Raw genomic sequence first — 16,710 nt, 5'->3', positions numbered from 1 at the left:
GACAAATATCTGCCGGCACGTCCAACTTCACGTCCTCAGGCCACGTCATGTTGCTCAGTTCCTCCGCGATACGAGTTTGTCGAAGAAAACGGCGGTCCCACGAAGCGAAGCCAGCCCGTAAGCCCTTATAGAGCTCCTTGCCAGTGAACGGCTTGATGGCGACACGTAGCTCGCGCACCGTCAACCGAGAAACCCCTTGTCCTGGCGCAGCAGGCGCATACCCGCCGCCGCTCCCGCCAAGTCGTTGCGGTGGGGCTTGAGCCTGGTGGTCAGTAGCACCCTCTGCCACCGCTGCCCCGGCAGCGTGATCTTGCCTATACATGTACATGCACATGTACTTCCAACAAAGTCAACAGCATGCTATACCACTTCATCCAGCGGATCGTGCTGGTGAACGGCCATCGAAAGCTCACTATCTATGCTGACAATTGTGGTGGCCAAAACAAAATAACTTCGTTATAAAGATGCTGCTGGCTTTAGCGCAAACTGGAGAACTTGACGTCGTTGAGCTTAAACTTTTGGTGATGGGCCACACCAAGAACGCTGTTGACCGTGGCTTCGACCTTATGAGGAATAGGTTTGCCAAGGAGAACGTATGGACGGCTGACCAGCTGCTCGAGGTTATCAACGACTTCTCGTCTAGCTCGGCACTTGTCCGTATTCCTAAAGAGAACACGATGATGAAGGTATTTCGATCGCCTGTCACAGAGGCCTACGATGATCTTAAGGGGGTGCAGCGCTACCAGATTTTCACAATGAGCGAGAAGAAGCCAGGGGTTGTCAGTTGCCGTGTTGGTCCTGCAGACCTGCCTGTGGACCGAGACCTTCGTCGGTCGGTTAACGGCATACAGACGAGCGCCGCAATAGTGCCGAATCTACTAGCTACGCACTTAGAGCCTCTACAGCCACCGCCTCCGAATTTCAAGAAAAAGCAGCAAATGTACATCAAGGTAAGACCGTACGTTACTTTTAAGTTTACTTCGGATTACCTGTATGCAGTATCTATTAATGAGGAAGAGCGCCACGCGAAGGAGGCTAAGCAGGCACGTCGAAACGCAAGTGCCTCGAAAAAAAGAGACGCTGCAGTTTGTGGTGAAGCGAAGGTCGCTCCTGTTGACAGTGAAGAAAAGAATGAAGACCGTGCAAACGTATCGAAAGCTACACCAGCGCAGCCCAAGACCGGGGCCCGAATGCGAAGAAAGACAATCCGTGAGCGGAATGTTTTCAGTAAATCAGAATGATCCTTCCCAACAAACCAAAAAATTAAATTATGTACCCAAAAGTTTAAAAATAACTCCCACGAAATTGAGCTCTCAAAAATTCAAACTACTTTTTAAATAGAATTAAAGCAAACTAGATGGTGCAGTAAGAAAAATTGTTTCCAGGGGTCTAAAAACATTATTTTGCCAAAATTCTTTTTTTTTAGGGCATGTCGCTGAGCTCCACTTTTTGTAGGACTGAATGCACCAATCGAAAGGGGGGATCATGCTCTTTCTAGCAATTTGATCTAAACAAGTAGGTCCAAATGCTCAAATTGATCTGTGACATGCGAAAAAATAGGTGCTAGGTCTGTGACTTGATCCAAGTGTAACGAGTGGAGGCGATGAGCGAGTTGATCGAGAATCAGCCTAACAAGCAAGGTGCGCCGGCTGTACAACCTCCTACGGACAGTGATGGCCATCCTGTTCGCGAGTGGATCGACACGCTGCTTCAGGCGGCCGTGATCGCCAAGGACAAGCAAAAGAAACCGGTTACGGGAGAAGATGAAGGGTCTCCTGGAACTACTATGCCCACCACTGCCTCTGTGAACGCTGCTACTACTGGATCAGCTAGCTACGCTGCTGCTAGTGGAGACAAATCAGAAGCTACTATTTATGCAGCGCCCGAAGAAGCGGATAAGGATGTGGAGGCAAAGACGATGGCTATGCCAACACCAAATGCAAACGACGCACCTACAGAGGCCAAAATAAACAGCCCACGGCCCGACAAAGCAACATCTTCGCCTACTCCCAAGCGATACCGTCGTCGTCGCTGCGAAGTTGAAGGCTGCGCCAAGGTAATCGTTTTAATATTTTTGGCTTGTACAATCATGTATCTCTTGGGCAGCATCTAATCCTTATCAAACGTTAGTTTGCACGCTACAATAGCGTTTGCTCTGCCCACGGTGGGAGACGGCTGTGTGGTGAAGCTGGCTGCGAGCGCGTCGCGCAATTCGGCCACAAATGCAGCTCACACGGTGGGATTAAGCTGTGTAGTATCGAGGGATGTCGGCGTGCTGTGCAGTCTCGCGGCTTCTGCAAGACTCACGGCGGAGGTGTGCGGTGCCAACACCCCGATTGCGCGAAGGGTGCCATCTCGAAGGGTTTTTGTCGGTCACACGGTGGAGGGTCTCGTTGCGCGGAACCAAGCTGCCAAAAGTGGGCTCAACGCCTTGGATTCTGCGTGCGTCACTCGAAGGCTGCAACTGATAATAAAGCGGAAGCAGTCCAGCCAGATGCGGAGCTCATCGCAACGATTCCGTTGCTTGAGCCACTACCGCCGCCGACTAACATCTCGACTTAGCGCCGAAGCATCAGCAAACTTTGGGAGTTGCCATGGATGAATCACAGTGTGCATTTCGCACGACACCAGGGTTCTGGACTGGGGATAAATTGGTCGGGAAAAAACCGTTTATACCACCCACCCACCCCGAGAGTTTGCAGGAAGGGTTTATTGAGGATTATTAAAAAAACCATCCACCCATCATGTTCTAGTCCACCCATCAGTCATTCACCCGCCCACTATCCCTCTCCTCTATCAATCCAGATTTATCAATCTCTAGTCCATCCATCAAATAGCATATCGCCTCGAGCTCCAGAACTTGGTCGAGGTCCAATCAGGTATCACTCTTAAATTTCCTTGCTTCAGCACAGGCCGAAGAACTGTGAACGATCGCATCAAAACCCCGACGTACTTTTGTACAGTGCACTGCAGTCGTTGATTGGGCGCTTAGTATGGTATAGGGGGCGTAAAGCCACGGCATTCTGCAATGGTCAATCCGCAAACACTGTTTGCATCGATAGACCTGCACATCCCACCCTGCTGTGCAGAGCAAAATCACTACTGTGAAGTTTGTGAATTAAGAGTGTCAACTTTGGTAATTTCATATATTAGAAGTTTGTAAGGATTTAGAAAACAAATATTTCAGTAGCTACATTCTATTAATAGATTTAGCAATATACAAAATCGTCGCTCTGGTTGCACATCCACATGGCTCCAGGCTGCGTCTGCTTTCCGACCGGGGCGAACAGTCAGATCCCTCTGCTCTATGACGACAGGAGGTTCCCCGAGCTAGCTGGAATCGCGCCGGTCCGTAGCGACATGCTGCGTAGGCTAGGCTTCAGAGGTCTTGAGGAGAGGGGAGAGTTTTGGAGAATGAGAGTCCGCAAAGAAGTCGAAAATTACTGCTGCGTGCAAAACAGAATGATTGGCTTGCCCAACCATTCTGTTCGCCCAATTCATGGAGTAATTGCATCCAATTAAAAGAATTGGTGAAGGGATAGGTGCTAAAAATCCAATTATAACACCCACCCATGCTATTTAATAAATACCCCTGATATTTCAAGGTTTTGGGGTTTTCCAGAACCCTGCACGACACATTACCTGTAATACAGAAACCCCAGCAGTACCAGTAGAAACTGAGGTCGATCATTTTCGTTTGTGTACACCACATCAGGAACGCTTAAAGGTCAATCATTTTCGTTTGTGTACACCACATCAGGAACGCTTAAAGTACAATAGACTCTATTGTGCTAATGGAGGATGCACACGATGCGGTGTTAATCGAAGGCTTCGTAGGTCAGTGCGTGGAACCGACGCAATTGCCGAAGTTCACACCTGAATCTATCCACCTGCTGGATTCCTATGCGTTGCACCGTGATACCGGTTCGAATAAAGGGCCATTTGGGAAAATGAAGTACATGTAAGGCTGATGGAGTGTCCTGTTATTAGTGGTAGAAATTGCTTGCAAAGAGCGGTCGAGTGGCTGCTACGCCGGCAACGAGAAAAACAGACAGAGCGTGGAGCTCAAATTTGGGGACTTCGTGGATTATTATCAAGCATCGTTCACTAAAGCGTCACATTGGCTGCAAACGGTGGATGGCCTTGATTTTTATCTGGCACAGTGCCCCATTGCAGTGTTCAAGCCTGCTGCAACGTGCACCGAAGCGATTCTACCAGAAATTATGAACGATTTCCTCTTGTAAGCGTTTCGACCGGGATTTTATAGTCAGTGTCTGACTAATTATTGTTCGTTACGTGGTAGACCAACGTGTCTTCAAGACAAGCCGGTCACGCAAGTAAATTTGTGGATGACTGTGCGACCGGGCCGGACAACGCTACACTACGACGCGTACCATAACATCCTGGTAGTTTTGTACGGAAAGAAGACTGTCACGCTGTACCCTCCGTCAGAAACGGAGAAGCTGTATCCATTTCCAGTGCATACCAAGTCTGTAAATCACAGCCAAGTCAACATCGTGCAACCCGACCTCGAGAAACACCCGCGATTTCCCGAGGCAGCGGCTCAACGATTCGAGGTTGCGGCAGGAGGTGCACCACTTTATCATCACTCAAGCGGATACGATCTTGGTTTTGTCGACTAACCTGTCGCTGATTATCCCATTGCAGACGCACTTGTGATTCCCGAGGGTTGGTGGCATCAGGTGGACTCTGACGAATTCACAATTGCAGTCAACTACTGGTGGAATGGCGTACGAGAACAACTCGTCGCAAATAAGCGTATGGTGCCTTACTATACCCGTGTTATGCTTGAGGAACTGGTCAAGCAGCAATGCGAGGCCCGTCTACTAGCCTTGCAGTCTACATCAGAAGTATGCCCCGCCCTCCACTTCGAAGACGAAAGCAATGCGGTGGCAGCTTTTCTTGCGACTAACGACCAAGCAGATCGTGAGCGGGTGTTGATGTCGCTGGACAGCAAGGACTTCGTGAAGACGCAGCAGATTCTAGCAACTGATCATGTAGAAGAGTGGCGGAGACTGCTAGCGAATGCAAGTGTTGATGTGGTGGCGATCTTGACCAAGTGCTGGGAGAATGATGATCTGGGGCCTGATTTCCTTGGCGTGGTGTTTGGTGCTCTTGGAGACGATGAAGACACGATTAAGGAACAACTTGTGGCCAAGCAAGCGCAGTTCCGCCAAGACTGTGCCACCCAATTGTACCAGTCTCTATTCGACTAGCTTCAAGCGCTCGACCACCGAAAAGCAACACGTGATTGGACGCGCATAAAACGTTACTTGAAGTACAGAAGTTACCGTAATAAATAGGGTTTTAATTTTCGATGCGTCTCAACAGGCAGATTAGCAGCGTCTGAACTACACGATTGTACGCAACATGCTTGATTAATTTCGACCGACCTCATTTTCGAAATTGACCTCATCAATCTCCACGACTCAGGCTCCTCCCATCGACATGACCAAGCTTGCTATTTTTGACAACGAGTCCGTGGTTGACGTCAAGTGCCAAGCCAAAAACCAGTGGAATGTGCAGCCATCGGACTTCGCGAACCTCTGCTCCAACCCCATTCGGAAAATCGTGGATAGCATCAAGAAGCCAGCGACTTCGACCAAGACTCTGATCCCGCTGTCGCTAGGTGGGCATTCAAAATCTAGTTGTAAATGTCTGGGTTTGTGACCTAACTTTCGATTGAATGATGGTGTTATATTACACTCACAGGTGATCCGACGGTGTTTGGTAACTTGCACTGCCCCGATGTATTGGTGCAAGCGGTTGTCCGTAACACTCGGTGAGTCGAATACACGACTACATTACTTGCTGTACGAGCTCAACGCTGATGTTTTGCTCGGTTTCCCAACCAGTTCCATGCAGCATAATGGCTACATTCACTCGGCTGGCTCCGAAACTGCTCGTGTAGCAATTGCTCAGCACTTTGGAAACAAGCGTGCTCCGCTGACAATGGACGATATCATCATCGCCAGCGGCTGTTCAGGTGCCATCGAGATTGCACTACGAGGCCTTCTGAACTCTGGTGACAACATTCTCCTGCCCAAGCCTGGGTTTCCATTGTACCAGGCGCTATGTGAAGCGCACAAGATTGAGTGCAGATTCTACAACCTCAAGGTACGTTTTGTACGCTGAACGGTTTGCATAACGAGTGAGAAACTAACGCGTCGTGTGTTTTTGAATGGTTATAGCCGGAGAGCAACTGGGAGGTCGATCTCGAGCACATGCAATCTTTGGTTGATGAAAATACGAAGGCTATTCTGGTCAACAACCCCTCGAACCCATGCGGCAGTGTGTACTCGAAGGTATTAAAAGCAATGTCATTAAAGCTGCCAAGCTGGTTTCTCTCACTAACAAATGATTTGCACTTGAACTGCTATGTAGACTCACTTGGAAGCTATCCTTGCCTTGGCAGAGGCGAACAAGATCCCTATTATCGCGGTAAGCTTTGAGTGCTACCATTTCTTCACTTGTGGATTGTACTCACATTTGTTTCATTCGACCTGTAGGACGAGATCTACGGTGACATGGTATTTGGGAGCAACGTGTTCTTCCCCATAGCTACGCTGACGAAGACGGTTCCGGTGGTTGCGGTGGGTGGCTTAGCGAAGCAATTTCTCATCCCTGGCTGGAGAGTCGGCTGGGTCATGGTGCACGACCGCAACGATATCTTGAAAGACGTGCGTACCGCTTACTTTAAGCTCTCACAGAACATCCTTGGTGCAAACTCTCTCGTCCAGGTACCGGCCTCTCTTCAACAGTAGATACTTTTGATAATTCTGCTCACGTGGTCTTTGTAATGACTCTTGCCACCAGAGTACTATCCCAGATTTGCTGACGCCGGTTCCTGGCAGTGCCGAGGAGCAGTCGTTGGTGGACTTCAAGAAGCGATACTTCGCAACTCTGGAGGACAATGCCAAGTTTACCATCGATACCCTTGCAAAGATACCGGGTCTCGCGGTGGCGGTACCGCAGGGCGCGATGTACGCGATGGTGCGTAACAAGAGCAACGCGTGCGTCTTGTTTTCTCGCGATTAAAATGTATTATATTATCGTACCTTGGTTCTGTAGGTGAAAGTCCAAACGGAAGTTCTCACGAAGATCAAGGACGATTTCGACTTCACACAGAAACTGCTTGACGAGGAGTCTGTCTTCGTGCTGCCCGGTCAGGTAAGCTAGACCTGATTACTGAGTAAGTTAGCTGTTGATGATACGTTGACTAACTCATTTATTGTTCCGGCAGTGCTTCGGAATGACCAACTACTTCCGCATCGTGTTTTCGGCGCCGCACGAAGTTCTTGCGGACGCCTACACTCGAGTGTCCGAGTTCTGCAGACGTCACCAGTGAGCGTGGTCAACTTCAGAACTTAACAAATGTGCTTCATAGACTAGTAGTAATGAAGTCGATGAATATTAAATGACGTTTGCCCGACAGTGAGGAGGTATTGCCTACCGGCCTGCGGGGCTAGGGAATAAATGGTCAAAGTTCTATCCGAACTTACAGATCTGCGGATACTTTCCGGCGGCAAGTCTCCGCAGATGTCGCTGTCTGTAATTTCCAAACAACGCCGGTATCCTGCCCAGAACAACATACATTTACACATTCCAAATATGTACATGTACTTCAATACAACATCACCAGTCTGAGGAGATAATGTAGCTCTAAATTATCTACTTACGGAGCCTACTAAATGCTTGGATATCGACCTCACGATATACGCGGGAATACGATTACTTTGGAATGATGTCGACGCAGTACATCGTACATTATTTTGTCGGCTCTAAAAGCACAAGCTAGTTAAAAGGCTTCAAATTCAAAATTCGTTTATTTTTTTTAGTTTGCTGCTCAAGCTAACAAGACAAATGAAAATTGTTACCTGTATTCTTTCTCGGTCTTTTCTATGATTCCACCGGTTTGAATGCGCACGATATATAAGTCCCTTTGTAATGATGAGCCGCTCAACATACGTTATATAAATTGTATGTGTTTGCACTTTCAAATTTTGCTTTGCAATGAACCTCTTACCCATTCTTTTTAAATTTCGGTGAAAAGTTCTAGAGATCCCGGAAAAGTGTAAGAATGTTTTCCGGTGCATGTATACCGAAATGTGCGATCGCTGAGACATGTACGCTAAATATTCGAAGCACTACAATTTATAGAAATTTGTGGGCCATCCATTTGTGTAACGGCCCCTAGCTACATGAAGTGTGACACGTCATACTTCGGGATATTTGGTACAAGGTACCAAGGTCGTACATCGCTTTTCTACAGGTGACTTATAGCTTGAATATTTAACTCAAGCTTAGCCTACCTATAAATATACTCAGTTTACAATCTATCTTAAATTGGTCACTTCGTTCCCTTTCGGTAAAAGGGGACCTGTGAGCTGCCGTTCACTGAGTTTGTATATTCTCTCGGAAGCCAACTTCCTCCAGCGCAAGGTGCTGTGTGACCCCGGCACACTTGGCAGCACTTGTAGTCAATCCACGCCAACGCGGGTAGACTACCTGAACCTCTCTGAAGTTTGTTGCCATGGATAGGAGCGACTTCTCCCATATGAACGACTCACAGCTCGAGTCGGTTCGGAAGATGACAGGCATCTTCCGGATGGAGGCCCTGCAGAGCCTGGTGGTGTGAACGCCGGCCGAGCAGCTCAAGCGCGTTAATGCGTTTGACGCTTACGAGCAGGGACTCATCGCGCATGTGCGGAAGAACTTGCAGGCTCCGGCGGCGGAAACAAATCCGCCACACTCGAAGCCAATACGGCTAGAGATTGGGCCGTATGAAGGGAACGAAGGTGAGAACCTTCTCTTCTGAGTCCGAGAGGTAGAGCTCGCGATGGACGCGGCTCGGATCTCGACCGAGCAGCTTCGTATTGCTTTTGCACTCTTCAACCTTAGCGGTCGTGCTAAGAGTTGGGTGTACACGCGGGAGGAAACATCCTCTGGATGTTTCACATCCTGGGCTCAGCTGTGCGAACAGCTCCGGGCCGCGTTCCTCCCGGCAAACTACGAGTACCGCCAGCGCTCGCGCTTCCTCTCGTGCAAACAAGGGAGGCGTGAGCTGCACGTATACGTCCCAGCGATACGGATGCTCACGGTGTCCCTAGTAGGAAACCCACTCAACGAACACATCTATACGACTGTGTTCATGGACGGCCTTCGAGTGGGCCCGGCGCGCACTCAGCTGTTCCGGGTGCAGTCAAGCACCCTTGAAGAGGCGATTCAAGTGGCTCTTCAGGAATAATACAGCCATCGCCAGGCGCGTACGCCGGCCTCAGCCTGGCCCGGGAGCTCTTTGTCGACTCCTGGTCGAGCGATCCCCAACGGACCAGTTCCCATGGAACTCAGCTCCGGCGAGCAGCGCGACATCCGCTGCTTCGGCTGCGGGAAGAAGGGCCACTTAAAGCGCGACTGTCCCGCGAAAAGACTCCGCAGACGGACTTCCCCCAAGCCCGTCCTCAAGGGTCACTGGCCGAAGCCAGGATCCCGGGGACAGGGGAACGCCGGAAACCAGTAGGGGCGGGGCGCCCTATTGGGGAAGAACTAAGTCTTCGTGATGGGTGCGCGGGTGGCGCGTACCACGGAGACTTAGCCCCTGAGAGTCTTCGCACTCTCGAATCGGCTAGAGCAGCGGCGGGTTGCTCGTAGTACACGGATGTGTACGGGGATACGATCATACCTTTAGAATCTTGATCGATTCTGGGGCGTCGAAGAATTTCGCACGCCGCCAGACGGTTGCTCGTAATAGCAACAAGTAGTCCGATGTTTTGAGAGAAATGGGCAGCGGGACGGTGTCAGTACGACTGGCCGACGGGAAGGTCGTCACTGTCCCCAACGTCCAGGTGGATCTGGCCGTCAAGTTTGAAGACTTTGACAGCCTCGAGCGGCTCACTGTTCTCGACATGGATCCCTACGATATGATCCTGGGCATGCCCTGGCTTGAGGAGCACGAGCCCTGGATCGACTGGCGCAAGTCAATCGGTGCCAGCCGCCCTGCGAAGTCCGACAGAGCATTGGTGAGTCATGTTCCCACCTCTGTCAGGACCCGGGGCGCCCGCAAGAGCATCCAGCAGATGCTTGGGAGTCGTCGACGTATATGACGACTCCTAGGATGCTTCGATGGTGGCGGCGCCCAGAGGAGGCGCTAGCCAAGTGGGTAACTTAGATCCACAAGCGGGTAATATAGTTCCGCAGACAGCTGCAGCTGTCACGAGCGCTGGTAATAGCGTGTTCAACGTGGGTAAAATAGTTCCACACACGGTCGCCCAAACCTTAACTGAAGAGGAAGGCGTCGAACACGCTTCCTGTGTGGGTACCACAATACCACACGAGGCATCGAGTGCCTCGGATGTCGGCGCTCCGACATCCCAGACGTGGGTAAGAAAGTTCCACGTCACGGTCGCCGCCGAAAGTCGGATCTGAACCTCTTTCAGATCGACGTCGCTTCAAGCGACTCGGAGTCCAGGGCCCGGGCTCCTCCGACAAGGCCGGTGGAAAAGTGTTATCACATCTTCGATGGCGAGCCCGGTTTACCCGTCGAAGCTTCTGGTGTCCACTTGAAGCCGTTGCCAGAGGTTGCAGAGATACTGAACTTCGAGGAAATGACGGTCGAGTCCTTTCTGGCCAACCTCAAGGCCGGGAAGGTTGCCGAGATGGTGCTCATAAGACCTGCGACCACTCGGGAGAAGCTGAACGCCTCCTCTGTCTTGGACGAGGACGTCCGGGAAGATCTAAACAAGCAGCATCAGACGCGCTTGGGTTCTGAGATCCTAAAGAACCCCAAGGATTCGGTGTATCCTTTGGTGACGGAGTATGCGGACGTGGTGAACAAAGACCCACCGAGCCAACTCCCACCAGATCGAGGCGTACGGCATGAGATCGATCTCGTGCCTGGCACAAAGTACTGTGTCACGAGGCAATGGCCTCTTCCACGCGAACAGTGCGAGGTCATCGATGCCTTCTTCGCTGCGAAAGCGAAGGCAGGCATGGTGCGGGAGTCGAAGTCCTCGCACTCGACGCCAACTTTCTGCGCTCGGAAGTCGAACGGAAAGTGGCGTCTAGCTCATGCTTATAACACGCTGCACAACGCGACGGTGCCGGCCCAAACACCAATCCCACGAAAGGATGTGTTATTAAACAGCATGGCCGGAAGCGTACTGTACAGTGCACTGGATTTGGTAGACGGATACTATTAGATCCTGATGCGAGAGATCGACATCCCGCTCACCGAGGTGAGCACTTCAAGCGGCATGCTTTGGGAGTGGCTTGTCATACCACAGGGCTTGTCTAACGCCCCGGCGACGTTCAACCGCCTGGTGACGCAATTGTTCCGGCCACTACGTGCCTTCGTACAGACGTACTTCGACGACGTCTTCGTCCATAGCCGTGCCGAGGGAGGCAAGATGGCCATGGAGGAGCATATGGGGCACCTCCGTCGAGTGTTGGACGTGATGCGAGCGAACAAGCTCTACGCCGACAAGTGCGTCTTTGCGTCACCAGAGATTAAGGCTCTCGGTTGCTTTGTAAGCAACGTGGGCGTTCGCGCTGACCCAGAAAAGGTCAAGGCTATAGCGGCATGGCCAACGCCCCGATCACAGAAGGATCTTCGAAAGTGGTTGGGCTTGGCCAACTACCTTCACAAGTACGGCGCAGGGTACGCGGGCTTCGCTTAGCCCTTGCCGGGCCTCCTTCAGAAGGACATCGACTGGCGCTGGGAGCAAGAGCACCAGGATGCATTTGACAGCATCAAGGCCAGTCTCCAAGAGGTCCCTGTCCTGGCCCTACCGGACGAGACGAAGCCGTTTAGCGTCGTCTGCGATGCCTCCGACTACGTCGTCGGGAGTGCACTGCTGCAGGCCGACACGGCTGGACATGAACAAGTCATCTCATTCCAGTCCAGGCAGCTCAAAGCCGCCGAATGGGACTACCCTGTCCACGACAAGGAGCTTCTGGCAATGAAGTAGGCCCTCGTGAAGTTTCGGGTTCACCTTCTGGGCTCATGGCCCTTCGAGATCTACACAGACCACGCATCCTTGAGGACGGCGACAAATTCGCCTCACCTCTCCCAACGGATGGCGAAGTGGCTATCCTTCTTCGCGGAGTACAGCTTCCGCGTCAAGTACAAGCCGGACAAGCTCAGCGTGCTTGCGGATGCCGTCTCTCGGCGTCCAGACTACGAGTTGACCCACATCACACGGGTGACAATGGATCTATATGATCGGACACGCATGCCGTATCGGGACGACGAGGCAGTCGCGCCTATCGTCAAGTTACTCGCAGCGGGAACGAGCGCGAAGTCCGACTGGCTTTCGTCGCGACAGCGCTGCCGGCTCCACCGATATGAGTTGAAGGATGGCCTCCTCTATTACCGGGTGGATCCCAATGAACCTACACGGGTGGTCGTACCGAACAACGAGGATCTGAAGCTCGATATCCTCGCGGAGGCGCATGACGCGCCCTCCAGCGGCCACTTGGGCCGCGAGAAAACCTTCATGCCGGTCTCTCATGTCTTCTGGTGGACCCACATGTACAAGTGGGTCACCCGATATGTGACATGTGAAACATGTCAGCGGGTCAAGCCCGCAGGACACCCTTCGGCTCCACTACAGAGCCTGCCCGTACAGGCTGACTGTTGGAAGTCGATGAGTCTTGACTTCATCTTTGGGCTTCCCGCCGACGGACACAGCAGCACCGGAATTTCGGTGTTCGTGTGTCGGCTGGGCAAGATGGTACATCTTGCTCCACTTCCCGTTGCCGTTACGGGAGAACAAACCGCAAGGTTGCTCGTCAATGACGTGCTCCGCTATCACGGTCTCCCGGACACGGTTGCCTCGGACCGAAACCCGCGGTTCACGGCTGCGTTTTGGATAACGCTGTTTCCTTTACTGGGAACTCGTCTGCATATGTCCACTGCGGGCAATCGACAGACAGACGTCCAGACAGAGCGCGTCAATCGAGTACTCGAGGACACGCTGCGCAGCGTGTGCGTGTTCGCACCACGTACGTGGTCGACGCAACTTCCAGTTGTTGAGTTTGCGCTCAACAACGCTGTGCACGCGTCCACGGCGTTCACGCCATTCTACTTGAACGGCTTCTGTCACCCCAGAGTGCCTCTCACATTTCGAGGAGCCACTGGATCCTCTATTTTTAGTGGGGGAGAGGCTCGGAAAGCTCTTTCCTCCCAGGTCTCAGATGAGAGACCAGTTTCGCTGCGGAAACAAGTGGAATCCTTTGTGGATATAAAGCTGAGCGTTATCACCAGGGTCCGCGATGACATGGCAGCGGCCCAGGACAGACAAAAGGAGTACTCTGACAAACATGGAAGAGGAAACTAAAGTGTATTTAAAGTGGGGAGCTTAGTGCTATTAGACACGAGGAACCTACCGCTAGACACTGCCCGCTCTGTCGGCAGCAACAAGCTGAAACACCGCTTCATCGGACCATTCGCAATCCTGTCCAGGCATGGTGCGTCGTACACTATCGACGTGCCTAAGTCAATGACGACGCACCCGACGGTCGATGTTGGACGTCTTAAGCGGTACTTTGATCCGCAGGGGGTTGCTGATCCCTTGGCAGCATGCGCTTGCTGACCATGTGGGCAAACCGGACACGAAGATCAGGCTGGTCCAGGATGCAGGACAGCAGCTGATCTTCATGGAGTCCCGTAACTTCGAGGGTGAGTACTTGAGAGACTCCACCCAAGCCCAGAACATGTCCTCACATGAGTTCCAGCTGGGACAGCTCTCGGGAAGAACCCAGGGGATAGCCCCAGAGAGGGTGGAGACCACCCTAATTCTCGGGCTGCTTATGACAAGTCGTGAAGTCCTTAAGAGGGATGCGGTTAGGCGCGAGAAGCACACACCGAGCCGCCTCCAAGTTGTCAACAAACACCTGTTCCTTCTGGACAAGGGTACGCTCGTAAATGCCCCTAGAGGTCTGGCCGCCAACAAGGCCACGAGGAGCGACGAGAAGCTCCAGGAAGAGGTCAGCCCCAGAGCTCTCCTCGGGAGGCCAATACCCTCTTGAGTTGATGGCAGCTCCCCGGCTGACAAGTGCCACCACCTACCCCCCCCACGCGTACGCTGGGCAGCTTGGAAGTCCTCCTGCTGCTGGTCGAGGTCGTTAGAGATCTCTTGAGGCCCATGAATAGCACCCTCTTCCTCCTCCTTCTCGTCCTCTTCATCCGAGAAATTGAAGAGGCCCCAATAAGAGTACCCAGTCTTCTTCTCCTCGCGGAGTGGAGACTTCGAAGCCGTACGCTTCTTAGAGGGCTTGGCGCCTTCGGCTTTAGCGGCCTTAGCACGCGCGAGACCCTCGACAAGCGAGAGACGTTTGCGAGGTTTCTCTTCCTCGTCGCTACCAGCTTTGGGAGTGCCCTTAGCCTTGACGGCCGGGCTCTCAGAGCGCACCGACGTCCTGGGACTGTGATCACCGTGATCACTGGCGAGTGACTGCACGTTGTCGTCCTTGTGCTCGCTGGGCACTGGGCTGTGCCCTCCCGTAGAGCCCACAGGAGCATCGTGCGTGCTCCCGGACTCGGTTTCGTCCTCACTGCCCGAATCGAACTCACGTTCAGCGAGCCGAGGGCTCGGATGGCTGTCTAGGGAGGCCGAGGGTGGCGGACTGCGGTGCTTGCTCGTACGCTTGCCCACAGCCGCGCCACCAGTTGAACCGATCGCCTCGGAGACCACCTTAGTAGCCTTCTGGGGTGCCGAGCCTTTGCCATGAGGCTTAGTGCTCTTGGCTTGCGCCTTTCCGGCAGCAGCCTTGAAGCGTGTCTTCGCACCGATCCACGGGGCATAGTAACGGTCGATGTGGAGACCAAGAAAAAGAGCGCTCAAACTGCTGCTCGAGGCTCTAACTGTGAAGTGAGCCTCCGCCGCGCTCGCGCGGCCAAGTCGATGTATTTCGACTTTGAGAATGAAAGTTTGTGACGTACACTTCTTCATTCTGATTGGTCGGTAAACCGAACCTAAGTGGAAGAGGATGTAACGGGGTACGTAGCCCTAAGTGTACCCTGGTTACATGAAGTGTGACACGTCACACTTCAGAAGTATGACACGTCACACTTCAGAAGTATGACACGTCATACTTCGGAATATTTGGTACAAGGTACCAAGGTCGTCCGAGGCCAACCATTGGCTGATGACATTGCTTTTCTATAGGCGACTAATAGTTTATATATTTATCTCAAGCTTAGCCTACCTATAAATATACTCAGTTTACAATCTACCTTAAATTGGTTACTTCGCTCCCTTTCGGTAAAAGGGGGCCTGTGAACTGCCGTTCACTGAGAGTTTGTATACTCTCGGAAGCCAACTTCCTCTAGCGCAAGGTGCTGCGTGACCCCGTCACAATTTGTAAGAAGGATTCGCGCGGGGAAGACTTTATGGCATGGAAACTTGTTCCGTTTGTTAGATTGCTGGTACTGACGTAGGGCTATACGGCATAGTGAACGTGATGAAGATCCCGATGGCCAGGTGCAGCGGGGTCACATCCTGCTCCAAGGCTGAGATCGTCTATTAAACCTTCGCGCTAGCTGCGAGAACCTAAAGAGAACTAGATAGCAGTCAAATTATTAACCGCTCCGCCAATCGACGCAATCTGCGGCGTTAAAGCTAGTGGGGAAAGTTCTGAACAAAGAGGCCGTGGCGGCTCAGGTACAGCAAATGCGTGCCGAGTAAGCAGCCAAGCATGGGCCTTTGAAAATGATGCCAAGGGACGACAGCCATCGTAACAACGATGAAAGTGTTGGCTGAGGCTGACGTCGATGTGATGAGTCCCTCCTTTTGTGAGCCGAAGGAGCCCGACCGAAAGAGAATAGTCGTAAATGCTTATAAGGCATTCGCATCCACCAAGAGCAAATTGATTGGGCCGCTAAACGACGATGGAGCGTACTGGGTCGCGTTTTTCATTGACGTGGGGGGTCGGGTCTGCAGACTCTTTGATCCGAATATAATCTACGCCAAGAGTAAAGCAAGTATCAGAGAAGTGGTGGAACCATTGTTGCCTGTAAACACCGAGCTGACGTACGACAACTACAAATCGTGCTTGCAGCAGGACAGTGACAACTATGGATTGTGGTGCCTCATTGTTGTTGTGTGAACATTATGGCGAATTCGACGAGAGGCATAAAGGTCCCTTATGCAATTTGGCATCGAGAGCTTCCAGCTTACATGCGCTTGCGTACGTTTGGGCGTGCAGTATTGGCATACATTGACAAGGTCGAAAGGTGCAAGATGGAAGCAAAATCCCGAGAAGCCATTTTCGTTGGCTACAGTCGTGAGAAACGTGGCTATCGATTGTTTGATAGCAATGCGACGAAAGCTTTTTACAGTCACACTGCCATCTTCTTTGAGGTCAAAGCAGATCAAATAGAACCAGCATCGGCAGTATCTTGAAGTTGACGGTGCTGTTATGGAAATATACCAGCAATGCTCGATGAAGTGCACGAAGATAAAATTCGTGGCACCGACAACAGTACTGCAGCCGATGACGAGCACCAGAACCGGCTTGGTGGGGCAGATGTAGACACTGAGAGAGATATCAGGTCTGGTGGGGCTGCGGCTAAGAGTAGAGCTGTTGCGGCTGGTGGAAAGAGAGGTCGAGCTCCTGTTTGGAGTCTGTGCAACCTTCTCAAAAACGTTTTCGCTTTTAAGATGCATCAGAAACTGCAGCAGTGCGCGG

The 16,710-nt window shown here is 51.9% G+C and overlaps 3 protein-coding genes across 3 annotated transcripts; all 3 read left to right on the top strand.

Moving 5' to 3' along the window:
• Positions 1 to 1,603: 1,603 nt before the first annotated feature.
• Positions 1,604 to 2,562, top strand: PITG_03429 (uncharacterized protein; the record flags this gene model as incomplete). The annotated part of the gene is made up of 2 exons (XM_002906451.1): positions 1,604 to 1,750; positions 2,131 to 2,562. 2 exons carry the CDS (start codon positions 1,604 to 1,606, stop codon positions 2,560 to 2,562), a joined length of 579 nt encoding a protein of 192 aa, XP_002906497.1.
• A 1,232-nt stretch (positions 2,563 to 3,794) lies between these two features.
• Positions 3,795 to 5,237, top strand: PITG_03428 (uncharacterized protein; the record flags this gene model as incomplete). Its single annotated transcript, XM_002906450.1, has 5 exons — positions 3,795 to 3,924; positions 3,991 to 4,240; positions 4,304 to 4,590; positions 4,669 to 4,858; positions 4,904 to 5,237. The coding sequence occupies 5 exons, from the start codon at positions 3,795 to 3,797 to the stop codon at positions 5,235 to 5,237; spliced, it is 1,191 nt and encodes a 396-aa protein (XP_002906496.1).
• Positions 5,238 to 5,436: 199 nt separating this feature from the next.
• Positions 5,437 to 7,369, top strand: PITG_03427 (tyrosine aminotransferase, putative; the record flags this gene model as incomplete). Its single annotated transcript, XM_002906449.1, has 9 exons — positions 5,437 to 5,650; positions 5,734 to 5,803; positions 5,877 to 6,147; positions 6,231 to 6,326; positions 6,406 to 6,462; positions 6,531 to 6,761; positions 6,838 to 7,014; positions 7,093 to 7,191; positions 7,265 to 7,369. The coding sequence occupies 9 exons, from the start codon at positions 5,470 to 5,472 to the stop codon at positions 7,367 to 7,369; spliced, it is 1,287 nt and encodes a 428-aa protein (XP_002906495.1).
• Between the last annotated feature and the right edge of the window lie 9,341 nt (positions 7,370 to 16,710).

The sequence above is a fragment of the Phytophthora infestans genome, genomic scaffold (assembly GCF_000142945.1).
Source record: "Phytophthora infestans T30-4 supercont1.4 genomic scaffold, whole genome shotgun sequence".
Taxonomy (NCBI): Eukaryota; Oomycota; class Peronosporomycetes; order Peronosporales; family Peronosporaceae; genus Phytophthora; species Phytophthora infestans.
This window is presented reverse-complemented; position numbering and strand designations above follow the sequence as displayed.